General features: G+C 35.4%; 1 protein-coding gene across 6 annotated transcripts; it reads left to right on the plus strand.

Annotated features, from left to right (window-relative positions):
* The first annotated feature begins 3,757 nt into the window (after window positions 1-3,757).
* LOC118262546 (antichymotrypsin-2) lies at window positions 3,758-16,330 on the plus strand. Of its 6 annotated transcripts, none has more exons than XM_035574001.2 (9): window positions 3,758-4,142; window positions 4,370-4,473; window positions 5,805-5,939; window positions 6,600-6,806; window positions 6,888-6,986; window positions 7,146-7,286; window positions 8,450-8,659; window positions 9,540-9,684; window positions 14,643-14,823. In XM_035574001.2, exons 1-9 carry the CDS (start codon window positions 4,118-4,120, stop codon window positions 14,780-14,782), a joined length of 1,206 nt encoding a protein of 401 aa, XP_035429894.2. In that variant the 5' UTR covers window positions 3,758-4,117; the 3' UTR covers window positions 14,783-14,823. The 6 variants fall into 6 exon arrangements, with proteins under 6 accessions (XP_035429894.2, XP_050553134.1, XP_035429895.2 ...); XM_050697177.1 differs by lacking the exon at window positions 14,643-14,823 and adding an exon at window positions 16,184-16,330 and having other exon boundaries at window positions 3,775-4,142; XM_035574002.2 differs by lacking the exon at window positions 14,643-14,823 and adding an exon at window positions 13,332-13,673 and having other exon boundaries at window positions 3,775-4,142.
* Window positions 16,331-16,370: the final 40 nt, after the last annotated feature.

Raw genomic sequence — 16,370 nt, forward strand, 5'->3', positions numbered from 1 at the left:
GTATAATAGTAGCGAAACATTAACAGTAGACTACCTCGTTGGTGAGTGACCACTCACCGCAAGTGCGACTGCCGAACAAGGGGTCTCGGGTTCGATTCGAGTCGATTTTTCAAAAATTTCTCCCTAGTAGCACGGAGTCTGAAATAGTGCCCAGTATATGGCAATAGAAACACTCCCTATTACTTGGGACTTATTAACACAAATGGTCAAAAAGTAGGTATACATTGTATATCGGCATTACGTGCCATAATGTGCCTACCCCTTCGGGGATAATGGGCGTGACGTTGCGAGAAACACTAACAACCGTACGAAGCCAAGCATTATCAAGAAATTAAATATATTTTGTAGAGCTTTCTCATCTTTTAGAATCTTTTTAGATAATAAAATTAAATAAATACATATTAATGTATGCAGAAAACCAGATGTAATGTTTCCAACGTAGTGACCGCCGCACCTTCTCGCCGTCTTACCATGCGACAGCAGTTGCATTGCATCCCCATCACTTAAATGGTTGGCAGTTCTGCTTCACAACTGTTCACTTTTTGCCAACCTTTCGCTTCAGCGTGATTTTCCACCGGAGATGTTCTATGCAGCTATTCTACGAAGATGTACCTAATAGCTGTAAAACTATTTGACCGTTTCCACTGATACTAAGCTATGTAAGCGAGCGAGTAAGATGTACTATGAAGATGCGAGACGCAAAGTAGCTCTGTGCGAGAAAGATGCACAGAAACGCAGCTCGAGTATGCGATTTATCGATAGTAGGGAAGCCATCTGTAGTGTTCACTGGGTTAAATAAAAGACACTTTGACAATAATTACGTAGGTGAAGTAGTGTATGTCAAGCGCACGTTCACCCTACCCGCGATCCGCTCAGGCGCATACACTACACCATCCATAGCATGCATCTTTCCATATAAAAAACATAGCTTAGCTGAGCCCGTTTGTACCACTGCTAAACTATGTGTACCAATGAATATGATCGGTGGAAGCCAGACGCATTCACAGCAACGTAGCATAGCACATGTCTGGAGGAAAGGCACGCTAACACAGTGAAACTGTGGAATGAACTGTCTGTTTTGTGTGGTATTTGTAAGATGGCAAAGCACCTATTATTAAAATAGAATAATAATATTTTTTATATTAAAATACCTCGTGTCGTACACCTAAGCCCATGGTGCGGTCGCGAACTTGCTAACATGTTTCTTTCACTAATCTTCTCACTAGGTATCTTGCCAAATCTATATCTATACGTATATTAAAACTGAAAAAGTGCAAATTATGTACATCTATACCTGTAATAAAACTATAAAATTGTAAATACAGTACAGTATTTACAATTAATAGTAAGGGTTGTTACTAGATAAACACCGAACCCAATAATGTAATTAATCTGTCTGTCTGTATGTATGTATGATATGTATATGTATGTATGTTCAAGCATCACGCAAAAAAGTACCGGTCCGATTTCTATGAAACTTGTTATATTATACTTTAATATAATAGGCATAACACGGATATATACAGTAAAAAAAAAACTTAATTGTGCGGCTCGATCCCTTGACACGATTACTGTAGCAACCGCAAACAATATGTTTGTCGAATGTTAGGTTACCCGCAATGGGACTTAAGTTGTAAGCCCAATGGCTGATAGTCGAAATTAGAACCGCTCGCATGTCTCGGGATGCAGCGCTGGGATCTTACTAATATTATAAATGCGAATGTTTGTGAGTTTGTGTGTTTATATGTCTGTATGTTTGTTACTCAATCACGTCAAAATGGCTAAAGGGACAACAAAGGCTACTTTTTACTCCCCGATCCCCGGGCGAAGCCGCTGGTAGAAGCTAGTTTTGAAAACCTTTACCTTTTGTAATAGATAATGCCTCGTTGGTCGAGTGGTCGCAAGTGCGACTGCCGAACAAGGGGTCTCGGGTTCGATTCCCGGGTCGGGCAAAGTATTACTGGGGTGTTTTCGGTTTTTCGAAAATTTCTCAGTAGTAGCACGGAGTCTGGAAATGTGCCCGGTATATGGCAATAGGCTCACCACCTATTACATGGGACTTATAACATAAATTGTGAAAAGTGGGTGTACATTGTACAGTGGCATTACGTGCCATAATGTGCACCTCTGCCTACCCTAAGTAATAAATAATATCTACCTACAGAAATAAATACAAATTCAGTACGTTATTGGCATTTTTATTAATTATCCAACTGTAGGCAGTGTGATTTAATAAAAATATGTAGAATATAATAAAAAAAAAACTAATCACAATCCAGAGGCGGAGGTTCACATTCTCCTGGTAAATGGTTAGTACGGGGGTTGTGGAATAAAGTTTTCATACCTGTTCTTCCCCATGGGAACCTTTTGGTACGTCGTCGCATGTATTCATAATCACGACAGTCACCTTTTGGTTCTGTTTCGTGACAAAGTGCATGAATAGCTTGAACTACAATTAGAGGGAAGAACACGACGAAAAATAAATTTCTGTATTTCCTCGCCTTGCCTTTCACAGGAAATTTAGGCATACATGGATTTGGTGGCACAGGTCCTGGACGGCAATCCGATGGAGGCACAATGCGCCTGCCAAAGCCAGGAATCTGCGGAGGACATCCGCACCGTGGTGGTTGTGGAGGGCAACAGGATGCATATTGCCTAAATCCGTTGTATAGGATATTTTTTAAACTTCTAATTTTGTGTACATACATTGTATTTTACTTACAGGTAATTTTTTATTTAGTAAGTATGGTATTATAATTTTTATTTTCTTTCATTTTAAAAACTAAAAATTTTATGATTCAGCTGAAAGCTAAACCGATTTTTTTAAATAATGACATCTTTAGACATGTTTTTTTTTTATTAATACTGATCATTCGAACTTTATGACTGTTCAACGGAGGTTAGTCTTGTCATATCAATAATAATTATCTTTGATAATAATGATTTCAGACTGGTGATATTATCTGTAAGTAAAAACTCACGACGAGTCGACAACTTGTAAAGGTCTAGGTCTATAGACCCGCAACGCACGCATCGGATGGATCGCACGCAACGGATTTTAATTTGTCTTGTATAAAAACTCATACAAAAGCGTCCACTAATCCGCACCGCACTGACCACTCATCGGCATCAATCCGAAAGATGCGATCCGTCCGATGCGTCCGATGCGGGTCGATAGACGCTTAACTTTACAAGAGTTACAAACTAAAAGATTCGGTTGAATATCTAGGTACTAAAGAGAAACACAGACTTTTACATGACTATAATTAATATAAATATGAATGAAAGTGTGGCACAGCTATGATTCGGAACTAAATAATAGGCTGGCTCGACGGGAGTGACACCACGGCCTTTCAGAAAACCAACGTGAAACAACGCCTGTGTTGTGTTTCGTCGTATGAGTGAGGTTACTAGAGGCCCAAATACCCTCCTCCCTAATGCCTGAACCCCTAACAACCTCAAATTCTTAAGCCCCCAAAGGCTGGCAACACACTTGTAAAATCTCTGTAATTTCAGGTGTTCATGTACGGTGCCGATTGCTTAATATTAGGTGATCCGTCTTTTTTATAGATTCTCTATCTACGGTCTGCTGATCTGCTCATTTAAAGGGCAGGCGCGAAACCTATACAAAAAAAAAAGGAAAAAGTACGACTCTGTACGATAAACGAATGATTAATTGAAGTTGCTATTTGATAATTTTGACATTGACACGACGCGTTTAGTTTAACATTTTAAAACACGTTTTAAACTTCAATTTGACTTTGACATTACTTTTGTAAATATTTATGTTTCAGTTGGGTCACATATTATTGTGTTTTCTTTTGTTAAACTAAAACTATAAAATCCATCAAATCAAGTAAATCTCAGTTGTGTAATACCAAAACATATTTCTTAGGAAAATATAAAAGTTTTACATATCTGCTTCTGTTTGGAACATAATATTTAACGTGCCTTATTTTCTTCCTAACTTACCAACTTTTAGAATGTGTTTATAAAGATAAGATTAAATAAAATCATATGATTGGTTTAGTAAATTGGTGTACATTTACATCACACGTATCTGTGTAATGTAAAAATTATGTTACATTCAAGATATTGTCAATATTCGTAGTAATCGATGTGGAATCTAACTACTTTAATACGTGAGTTGTCACTTTTTCTATCAAAAATTTTGTTGCGAGGTTAATTATAAACAGCCTTGAATCCCCACCATTGGTTGTGATTCATACGATGTTGAGGTCTGCCGAGGTGGGCTGGCGGGCTGGCGGCGCCGCGCCGGCAATGATGTCATAAACATTCGGCTAGTGTACGTGTGTGGTCGTCTTCAGTACGAGCTGCTAATTTTAAAGAATTATTTCAATTGTTCTAGTTACATTTCTTTTGGTGTTAGAAGCTAGTAATACCAGTGATCAAAACATGGATTCAAAGGCCCTTTCATCAGCTATTGCCAAATTTTCAGCCAAATTCTGTGTTGTAAGTACCCAACTATTTACATTATACCTTAGTCATTAAATTATATTGATTTTTCAAGAAGTAACTGTACTTACAAAACTGAAATATCTTCTTTGATAGTCAAATTTGAAAGACCATAATAGATACCTTCAATTAAAATAAGAAATCAGTAAACTTTATCCTTCATGTGTTTGGGAATTCCCTACACAGTTAGCAGTACTATGTTTACAATAGAATATAAAATACAAGTACCTTATATATGATTTATGATTACTATAAAAAAAACAATTCTTTTTTCACTAACTTTATAGTTAGCCTATATACATAATATAAAACAGTAATAATGTTTATTTATATTTGTATAGGTAATAGGTATTTTTTATATTCTTTGCTTCTAATTCATTCTAATGATTACACAAGTACTTGCAATGTTCGTCTTCATCACTGTTTGCTACTATTTTTATTTGTAGCTTTACCCTTTGAAAATAATGAATATATCATTTATTATTTTCCTTATTAAAACAATCTTCCCAATTATGTAACTAAATGCTTAGACTGCAATCAATCAAAATCAAATAATATCTATTTAATCAATTTCTCATTAAGTGCTTGTATGATAAGTTGTGATAAACCCGATATTGATGAGTTCTTAGTTGCAAGAAATATAAAGTATTACGGATGTATTAATAAATATCAAAGATAATGTAGATATTTATAAAGAAAAGTATTGTAATTAATATTCTACTAAATTGCCACTAAACTGATAAGAATTTAACTGGTAGTTTATTCTGATAAATTAAAAATCAAATTAAGTACATTGATAACCAATAGTACTACTAGTAGATCGAATGCACGAAATTGGATCAATTATAACATAATTATGATCAAAATTAATTAACTAGTGTTTTTCCGATACGGTTGGTCCTATTTTATAATATAACGACATTAATACATGAATTAACACGTTGACTGTCCCATCTATTTTGGATAATCTCGTGGTACATCCAATGAGGTACTACACTTAAAATGTTCTACTGATTGAAAAAATAACAATTTTCGATGGGACTATTATCCTGGGCATAAAATAGGATACTTTTTATTCTGGAAAAATACATATAAAAAAAAAAAAAAGTTTTATACTACAAAACGCAACCTCAACAGCAGTACCTCAAAAAAGGGATCTCTTTAATTATTATGGGCCTAGCCATATTTGGGCCCAATAGATATTTATAAGATGTCATTGTCAGAGTTATTCAATATGGAGAAATAAAACATCCACGCGAAGACCGAAATCCGCTCGGACGGAGTCGCGGGCGGAAACTAGTGTATTAATATAAGTTTTCTTTCAACAGGAATTGGAAAAGGGTAAGAGTGTTGTGTCATCACCACTATCTGCTGAGTTTGTGTTAGCTCTGTTGACTCTTGGTACCACAGAACCTGCACATAGTGAGCTTCTGACTGCCCTCGGAATCCCAAATGATGACTCCGTAAGTATTATCTGTATATATAATTATATATGTACATAAATCAATTGCTGTTCGTTAGTCTCGTTAAAACTTGAGAATGGCTAGACCGATTTGGCAAATTCTGGTTTGCCGGGTCAGCTAGTCTTAAATAAATACACTAACATAACAACCTTAAAAAGACTATAAATACACAAAACCATGTTGATTTTTTTAGCTTCAAAATGCAAATAGTTATGTAAAATAAATATTTACACTACATATTTGTTGTAGTATGTTTAAATACCACCAGGTTGAAAACTATTTCGAAACATGAACGAGGTCAAATAATAAGTCATAAATAATGTATGATAATGAGTACTAGCTCCTGATAATAGCCAAACACTCATTTTTTTATGAATCACCGTGTGTTTTCTATGTTTGTACCTGTTTCTAATGAAATAGTATCATGTTCAGGAACAGTCATCGGTCAACAGTAATGATTGTGAAATTGGTTTTTGCTTGATGATTCATCTGTCTACCAATATAAAAATTAGTAAAATTTCTCAATAGATTAAGATCCTATCACTACTGAGTAATTGGATATGATAAAATATTAATTTCATTCCGAAACCTTAGACTAGATAAAGTTAGATAATGAATGATGTAAGAAATGCGAAGAAAGAATAATTTGGTATATTTCAGATCCGTTCATCATTCTCTGAGGTGTCATCCAAGTTGAAGTCTTTGAAAGGAGTTACATTTAATGTAGCAAACAAAGTGTACCTCAAGGAAGGTCCTTATGACCTGTCACCTTCTCTGAAAGTGGACGCTGAGAAAGTCTTCAATGCAGGCATTGAAAAGATTGACTTCAATAATTCTGCAGCCGCTGTTCAGGATATTAACAAATGGGTAAGTAGATTTACATGAAGTAATTTATGAAGTTTTTTTTTAATTGTTTGGATAATTAATATAGAAATAACTATATTTCAGGTTGAAAGTCAAACCAATGAAAAGATTAAAGATCTGCTCTCGTCAGACAGTGTAGATGGGGATACTCGCCTGGTACTTATCAATGCTCTCTATTTCAAAGTAAGTATATTCACACTTTTTATAATATGTTGACTTGTATTTTTTTATGTCTTAGTTTAACGTAAAACTGCTACATTGAAAACCAGAATAATAATTAAAAAAAACTTAATATGATTAATTTTTGAGGGCCATATTTCATTTCTTGTATATAATTTCTAGGGAACATGGAAAAAGCAGTTCGACCCGCAGAACACAATGAACCAACCCTTCCACATTACTGCTAGTTCTTCAGTGGAGGTCCCCATGATGTACAGAGAGGATGATTATTTGTATGGAGAGAGCAGCGAGCTTCAGGCTCAGGTACAAATACATCTATTTACTAACCTTCCACTGTTCACTTAATTATACCACATAACTCTTTCTAAAGACACGCTAACTGCTTACATGCTTTATCACAAAAACAAACCTGGAACTCAATTCAGTCCAAACACATTTCAATATACAACTGTCGAAGTCTTGGTGACACGGAGGGTTAAGACGCCCACTTCTCATGTATGAGAGTACGGGTTTGAAACCTACAAATGGCAAGTAGAAATATGACTTTTGCCATGTTATATGTACTTTCTAAGATTATTTAGATCCCACCGGCAAACGGTGAAGAAAAAAATCGTGAGGAAACCAGTTTATATTGTTTTAAATTACCAACCCACATTGAGTAAGCGTGGCGATTAATGCTCAAATCTTCTCTGTGTGAGAAGAGGCCTTTGGTCAGCAGTGGCCACTTTTATAATTCAATATTACCTATTCGGATTCTGTGTGTCTGTAAAATATAAAGTAGAACGTAGAAAATCCATTACATATAGGTGTTTATATGAGCCATCATATAAACAAATGGATTTTCCTCATTTGCATTCCAGATTCTTTTTGTAAACAATAGGCCTATTTTTAATATAAACAAAATATATTTTCAAACACCTACATTACATGATTCCATAAATAAATAATGAGCGTGATTGGGTTTCTTGAAATACATAACTACTCAGTATGTATCTAGGAATAGTCTGGGATTTCTTCTAATGTACCTACGTATCTATTTCGATACAATAGCTACTTATTATATTTATGTAACGGATATTATGGACATGTAATATTCTGTTACTAATAGTCTCATGTAAGGACTATTATTGTGAATAGCCTATTGAATTATTTGTTTCATATGACTTGGAATTGAAATTGAAAGAATTTAAAATGATAACATTCGCCATTTTATTACAAAATATACCTGGACGCGTTTTGCTGTAGATATTAGCTTGAGGAAAATTTGTATCTATTTTTTGTATGTAAAGTTCAATCTATTTTTTTAAGTAACACTGATTCTTTTCTATATATTGAGGAAAACTGTCACATTAGCAAAATTATTTGGACTTATCTCAATTAATGCACGGAATTGATAAAAAATCTCAATTAATCGTAAATGTGCTTACAATATCTACTATCTAAGTATGAAATGTATTATGTTACAGCTATTAGAAATGCCGTACGTGGGAGAAGAAGCATCAATGCTGATTGTGCTTCCAAATGAGATCGAGGGTCTCGACGGCGTACTCTCCAAGCTGGCGTCTGGCTTCGACCTCATGTCGGAGATTGGCAAAATGTACAGAACTAAAGTACAAGTTACTATCCCCAAGTTTAAGATTGAGACCGAGATTGACTTAACCGAAGTGTTGCCCAAGGTTTGTATTTTATTTAATTACTCGTTTCTGCCAGCGCCTTCGTACGCATAAACAGGAGATTCCCGTATTTCCCGTTCCCTTGGGGATTTACGCATATCCTCACCTAGTGCTCTTCTACAGTCTTTTCAGGAGGCGTCCTAGGTCCTGTAGTTTTGGTTATGCATTGTCTGTCAGTCAGTCACTCAGTAACCGAAGAGTTTTGTATATACACGATATTTAATTATTGCATAATTTGTCGCATCACTAAGAAACACAGTTACGAAACCGAACTGATGCTATTTCTGGTTTGGTTTCTATATAGATGAGTTTATATACCTGATAGAGTTGCAATATCTTGAAATCATATATTTTTATTATATTTCTATATCTAATAGAAATATATTAATAAACAAATAGAAATATATAACAACCTTAAAAAGTTAAGTAATAAGACACTGAAGTTGAGGAAAATTCCAATTTTATCATTCATCTGATTCTGTTGATTTCGTGACAAACATTACTTGGAATTTACGACAACAGCTTATCTCGGATTAATGAATTTTTTCACATCAAAATTCATTGACATCAGTCTAGCCTGGCAGTAATTATTTTAAAGTATTCTTTGAAATAGATCTGTCATCATTGATAATAACAAGCTAAGCTTAACGCAGTTGTATCCGCCTTTTTGGATCATCCTTAGAGTGTTTACAAATACAAAAAAGCTGTTCATGGTCACATAGACGACATTAAACTCGTGAGACACTTTGATTGTATCTACGACCTTCCATTTTTTACTACTTAGTAGCCAAATAGTATGACCTTGAACTGTGCTTCAGTTCAGTGCGTATAGCGTTGCCGTTGCCTGTATGACCTTGAGATTAAGTGCCATTGTTTGTTGTAGCTCGGAATAAAATCGATTTTCAACCGTGACAATTCGGGACTGACAAAGCTTCTAAATGTGGCCGAACCTCTGTTCGTGTCGAAGGCGGTGCAGAAAGCCTTCATTGAGGTGAACGAGGAGGGAGCTGAGGCCGCGGCGGCTACCGGTAAGCATGACAAATACTCTTAGTACCTACTGCAAGCTTTTAACGCATGTTAATACGCAGACCGAATGTCAGGGACCTAAACCGAGCCTATACTATCCGGCTGGTACATTTGGAGAGACGCAAGTTCATGCATATAAAACGAATTTTCATTACTTAGAATTATCGCTGTTTTGTGGTAGCAAAACAATCATTCATCAAACCCTATATCCGAGACTGTACCTTAATACGGCAAACCGAGTCTTGCATCTAAACTTGCACTGTTTACATTGACACCTCGTTGACCGTACTATACGTACCAACGAGAAGATAACACTTTAATCTGACATGTTATCCATTTTTTTATCGGTTACTAACTTGGAATGTTGTTTGGAAGACCAGAGTTGTTCAGGTCTATGATTAAAAACGATAACAGACTCCTCGATAAGGTTGTAGGCGAGCCACAGATATTTTTGTATTTTGCTGTCGGTCACTAACACGTATCTAAAACGTCATGGCGTACTTCTATTGGAAAGTTTTTCTTTTCTTTTTTTCAATAGAAATGATACTTACCCACTGTTATCTAAAGAACAACTTCTCAAAGTAAACTTTGTGATATATTTGGTACATTTTTCAAAAGTACCTACCTACATCTAACTAATATTTACTTGTCGGTCAGACACTAGATTTTTAATAAATTTATTTTTCATATTCATATTTCGCTTCAATGAATTCATTTAGGTGTACAGAGCTTTTGGGACATCTATTTACTTACGGGAACCTATACGACTACCTATGGGAAACTTGTGTTACATATATGTTATGATATTGTGTCGGGTGTGGTTGGCATTGCTTGGTTGTGTGGTAGTGGCTGGCTAGTTGCCGTGTCGGTGTGTGTGCTTGATGTGTGTGGTGTGCCGCGCAGCGATGGTGACGCGGCGCGCGCGGTCGCTGGCGCCGGTGTTCGCGGCGGACCGCGCGGCGCTGTGGCTGGTGCGCGCGGCGGGCCACGCGGCCGTGCTGGCCCGCTACCGGCCCGTGGCTCCGCGCGATGAACTATAGTGCTGTGTGTGGCGCAGGCATGGTGGTAATGCTGCGCTGCGCTCGCCCGCCGTCGCCCCGCTTCCGCGCTGACCGGCCTTTCCTCTACCTGCTGTTTGGCGCTGACCGCGCCTTGCTCTTCATCGGGGCCTATCGCGGCAGAGACTAAACAGACCTCGCGAGCGACGACCCTACTTTACCACGGACACCAAGTCGATTGATAACGATGTCGCTTTGACAGTATGCTCGAACTCACGGTGTTAATAAATTAAGCACACTTACACACTTGTAATATTTCTTAACCATTAAAGTATCGACATAATAGCGTACAAAAGTTGTAATAGAGGAGTCAGCAGTAAATGCAGTGATCAAATATAATAATATTAATATTAATTTGATCACACCATAGACCAATAAACTGGTCATATCATTGATCACCTCAACTGATATAGAACATTAGTAATATTATTATAATAACATTCCATAAGTTCTGTAGAAAATGAAATGTATTTCTCGAATAGTGGCGTACTTCACGTTTATTAACACCGCAATTAAATATGTTAACAATATTATATTAAATATGTTGTATGATATTACATACTAAGTTATGCTTGATATTCGTTTATTAATTAAATGTTTAATTTTTTAACTAGCTGTCAGTTCTTTTATTCATCATACCGACAAATCTAAGTTACTGACGTGTTAATATAATACCAAGTCTCGTTTTATAAACAACAATAACTTGCACTTGTGGCATGCACAAAAACGAAGAGTGTCGTAGTCTAAAGAAATGCGTTGTATATTCGCCTATACCTGTGCCTATACTATAAATATATATATCCAGGCAGGCTATAGACTATAAAAAATCATGCTATGACCAATAGAAGCCGAAGTGGGAACTAAAAAATATATAAATACGACAGTAACTCACGTCTCTGTCTCTTTTTTACGTCTAAACCAATTTTCTAATTTGTATACCTAATTATTTTTATGTTGGATAGTCCATTATAGATAACATGCAAATACTTAACTTACTTAAAAATGTATTAATTATTTTATTTTATTAAATCTATTTCCAATTTATAATAATCTGATATTTTAATAAACACCTTGGTTGGACGTTACTTTAAAATAATAAACTATATGGCTCAATGCATTCAACAAATAATGTAAGTGTTTAATTTTCATTCGTCTATTTAAATGCATTTCTATAATATAAAGATAAAGATGGTTATAAATTATATATCGGACCTAGAATTCGACCAACATCCTTAGATAAAAATGTTTGGAACCTGTACCTAATGTTATTGTCTCTATACTGAATCAATCTTTATTTTCTTACCTACTTAATAAACAGCTGTGCTTACTGTACTTATAGACCTGTATACTTTTTACCATGCAGTTTATATTGGTGACTGGAATTGCACCTGGTATACGGCATAGACCCCCGTTTGTTTGTTTGAACAAGCTAATTTCCGAAACTACTGGTCCGAATGGAATAATTCTTTTTGTGTTGGATAGTGCATTTATCGAGGAAGGCTATAGGCTATAAAACATCACGCTATGACCAATAGTAGCCGAGCAGAGCGGGTGAAACCGCGCGGAAGTAGCTAGTAATATATATTTAATAATGTCTATGAGTATTGTTATGTATGTCTATGAGTTACATACTCATAGACATGAGAGAACATGGTAAATATACCGTCTCAAGTTCTAATGATAGTGTTAGTGACCATGTCAGTTTATTACCGAGAGAATTTACACAACAAATATTTTTTTGTTATAATTATGCTAACTATAGGTAATAGTCGTCCCTGGTGCTAAATTCGTAATTACACATCACAAAGTGTTGGTCGGTGCAAGAAGTAGGGACCTATAGTCATTCAACGCTCGGTTTGCGTTCTCCGTTTGCCTCCTGTCTTCTCTCTATATGTAAGTCGTTTATTTATCCTGTAAATTAATATGTTATTCCAGCATTCGTTGCCGTGGCATGTTCACTCATGTTGAACCCGCCACCCACCCCTCAGTTCATCGCGAACCGGCCTTTCCTGGCGACTATCATAATTGGAAACACATCTCACTTCTTGGCATCATACTACGGCAGCGAATAGATAAGATACATATATCTACATTTATTATATGTCTATATATACCTACTAACATTTTAATTTATATTTATATATTGTATTTACAGCTCCTAAGTACTAATACTTTTTATTTTATAATTCAACAATTATTAAAAAAATCAATTTTAATTTTTAATAATTAGGTACGATATATTTAATAATGTCTATGAGTATTGTTATGTATGTCTATGAGTTACATACTCATAGACATGAGAGAACATGGTAAATATAGCGTCTCAAGTTCTAATGATATGGTTAGTGATCATGTCAGTTTATTACCGAGAGAATTTACACAACAAATATTTTTTTGTTATAATTATGCTAACTATAGGTAATAGTCGTCCCTGGTGCTAAATTCGTAATTACACATCACAAAGTGTTGGTCGGTGCAAGAAGTAGGGACCTATAGTCATTCAACGCTCGGTTTGCGTTCTCCGTTTGCCTCCTGTCTTCTCTCTATATGTAAGTCGTTTATTTATCCTGTAAATTAATATGTTATTCCAGCATTCGTTGCCGTGGCATGTTCACTCATGTTGAACCCGCCACCCATCCCTCAATTCATCGCGAACCGGCCTTTCCTGGCGTCTATCGTAATTGGAAACACTCCTCACTTCCTGGCATCATACTACGGCAGCGAATAGATATGATATGGGCAGATAATATTATGTACCTATATTCTGAATTTTGTGTTTATAAAACCTTATTTTATTTACAAAACTATAATGAATATATTGTATTTACAGCTACCAAGTATACTAATACTTTTTATTTTATAATTCAAAAATTATTACAAAAGTCTATTTTAATGTTTAATAATTAATATATATTTTATTAAAGTAACGCCCACACGGTGTTTTTTTAACCAATCATCATTTATACAGTACATACTTACTTCAAAACTAAATTCAGTCTTGCCTGTCATATCAGGGCACACGGCATGAGATAGTTATAAGGGTCGCCGTTACCGAAATCCTATATACCTAAATTATTTAGGTTGAATGAACATACATACATAACCTCACACCACTCTCCTATGGAGATTATGGATCAGGTTGAATGTAATGCTGAAAAAATGTAATAATATTGTTTACGAGATGCACAATCTCTTACAACACCTACGTGGATATCTACGCATCGTACAAATATATGTATAGGCTAAATGAGTATATGACTAGTGACCATAGTGAAATATAGTACAATAAAATCGAGACACGTAAGTCTCAAGCAGTCTCACAACCACTGGAGATGTTAACGTTTTACAGTACAACATGATTTTATTCATGAATGAAACTATGTAAAATTATTAAATAACTATACGAAACACTGTACTGGTGCATGATTGCAGATGTTGACGTTGCCTACCCATTATTTGCATGACCTCACATGAAATGTGATGAAGACCATAGACACAAGCCCTAATACTACTTATCTATTTTATATAACTGTAATGTTTTTTTTTATGATGTAGTAGTTCATGTAATTATAATAATAATTATTATTTAACTAAGTACCTACATAACAAGAATAGGTTAATGATATAATTCACCTATTATTGAGAGAGAGAGACTGGATTGTACATAACAAATATTTTTTAGTTATCATTAATGTTTATTCAAATTCGTACTTACACATCACAAAGTGTTGGTCGGTGCAAGAAGTAGGGACCTATAGTCATACAATGCTCGATGTGCGCTCTCCGTATGCCTTGTGTCTTGGCTTTATATGTAAGTCGTTGCATTTATTTTGGTTTTGGAATAATGTAATGTGAAAAATGAGTCGTACTATGTTTTTTACATGAACCTGTTTGTATTCCAGCAATGGGCATCATGATGATGTCGGCTATGATCAACGCGCCGCCCGTGCCTGCCTTCCACGCTGACCGACCCTTCGTAGCTGCAATCCTCATCGGCAGACACATTGACTTTGTCGCAGCTTACTATGCGAACGAAGAATAGTTTATTTATCTGTCAATAAATACTTATATTTTTACACAAAATTTGCTTTATTTATTCCGTTTTCCTAACCTCATATTAGATCTAGATTTTCGTATATTAAAAGCCAAGTCATAATTGAAACATAATAAGCTATTATAATTATTTAATAAGCTAAAATGGTAGATATGAACTTCACGGTAACATCGATTTTGCAATCGTCAAAAAATAAACACAAATCTGTTGACCTGAAATTCTAAAAATAATTGTACCTATATAGGTACTTGGTATATGAAATAAAATACCTAACTCGTACAAACAAACCATGTACATAGTCATACATACATTAAGTTGTGGTTGACGAATCCTTTACATGTCATTGGTAGGTTAATAAACTCCTAGACTAAGCTACGTAGGTGTAGGCGACTAAGGTCATCTGATTTTGTAGTCCACAACAATATATCACTAGCATTTGGACAAAACCCATTTGTGGCACATTCATGTCGAAGTTATTTCTCAAAATAACAATGATTGTTGCTTCGTTGGTCTAGTGGAATGTTAAGTACGGGTTCGAATCCCAGTTAATTTGATTTGTCGATTACGTAGCCCTCATTTTAAAAAACACAGAAAGCGTAGTCTAAATTAACTAAAAAATTACGTCTTACTCACACATTAAAGTAGGAAAGTTCTACTAGCTTCGAGTCACAGAGGGACTCTTCATCATGAGCTGCTTATAGTCTGCCTTTCTTCGTGCACAGTAATGAATAGTATAATAAATAATAGGTTGTTCATGGCCTTTATGGCTATAGTGTAGAGTTCAATGTTAGAAATTAAATGAAAGCTTTAAAATATAATGCGCGCAACTTTATGTCGGTCCTGATCGATATCCCAGCTTGTCCCACTGACCTACTTGTGTATGTACTAAAATTATTCTTCATAAATGGACGCTAGCTAGTTTTAGGATATCTGGGGTCTGCTGTTTGCCTTATTTACTTGTAAATGTATCGTTTAATGTGTAGGTAGGTCGTGCGTGGAAGATTTTTACACGCAATGAGACGGTTTATCTTATTCAGTAGTTACCTTCTTAACATAAGTACTCAGTAAATTGTTTGTATTCACTAAAATGAGTAGTTTCACATTCACAGGTAGGTAGGAAGGATCTATCTTTACTTTCGCTAGTTTTGTGTTTTTGTCTGCCAGTGTTATATGGCGAAGGAACTACTTTTGCGTAGTTAGATGCGAGAATTTCGTCTTCGACAAACCTAATAACACTACCTGCCGAACAAATCCCGACGTTAAGACCTGGATACCTACTCTTTTCAGTATTCGCACTATATTAAGACGACTTAAATAACATATGGGTATAGTGTAGTTAGTTGGCCCCCTAAGTAGCTACTGTAATGTTGTTTTTCTAATGTTTTACAGCCGGTGGCATAGTGAGACTAACTGCGGCTCTTGACTTGGAGTTCATCGGCAATCATCCACTATTATTTGTAATTCTTCGAAAAAAATATCCATTATTTTGGATACTTTATAAAGGAGACTATGAAGGAAATGAATTGTTGTAGGTACATATGTAATCATTTTTAAGTATGTAAGTAGTAAATAGATA

Source organism: Spodoptera frugiperda, chromosome 12 (assembly GCF_023101765.2).
Source record: "Spodoptera frugiperda isolate SF20-4 chromosome 12, AGI-APGP_CSIRO_Sfru_2.0, whole genome shotgun sequence".
NCBI lineage: Eukaryota > Metazoa > Arthropoda > Insecta > Lepidoptera > Noctuidae > Spodoptera > Spodoptera frugiperda.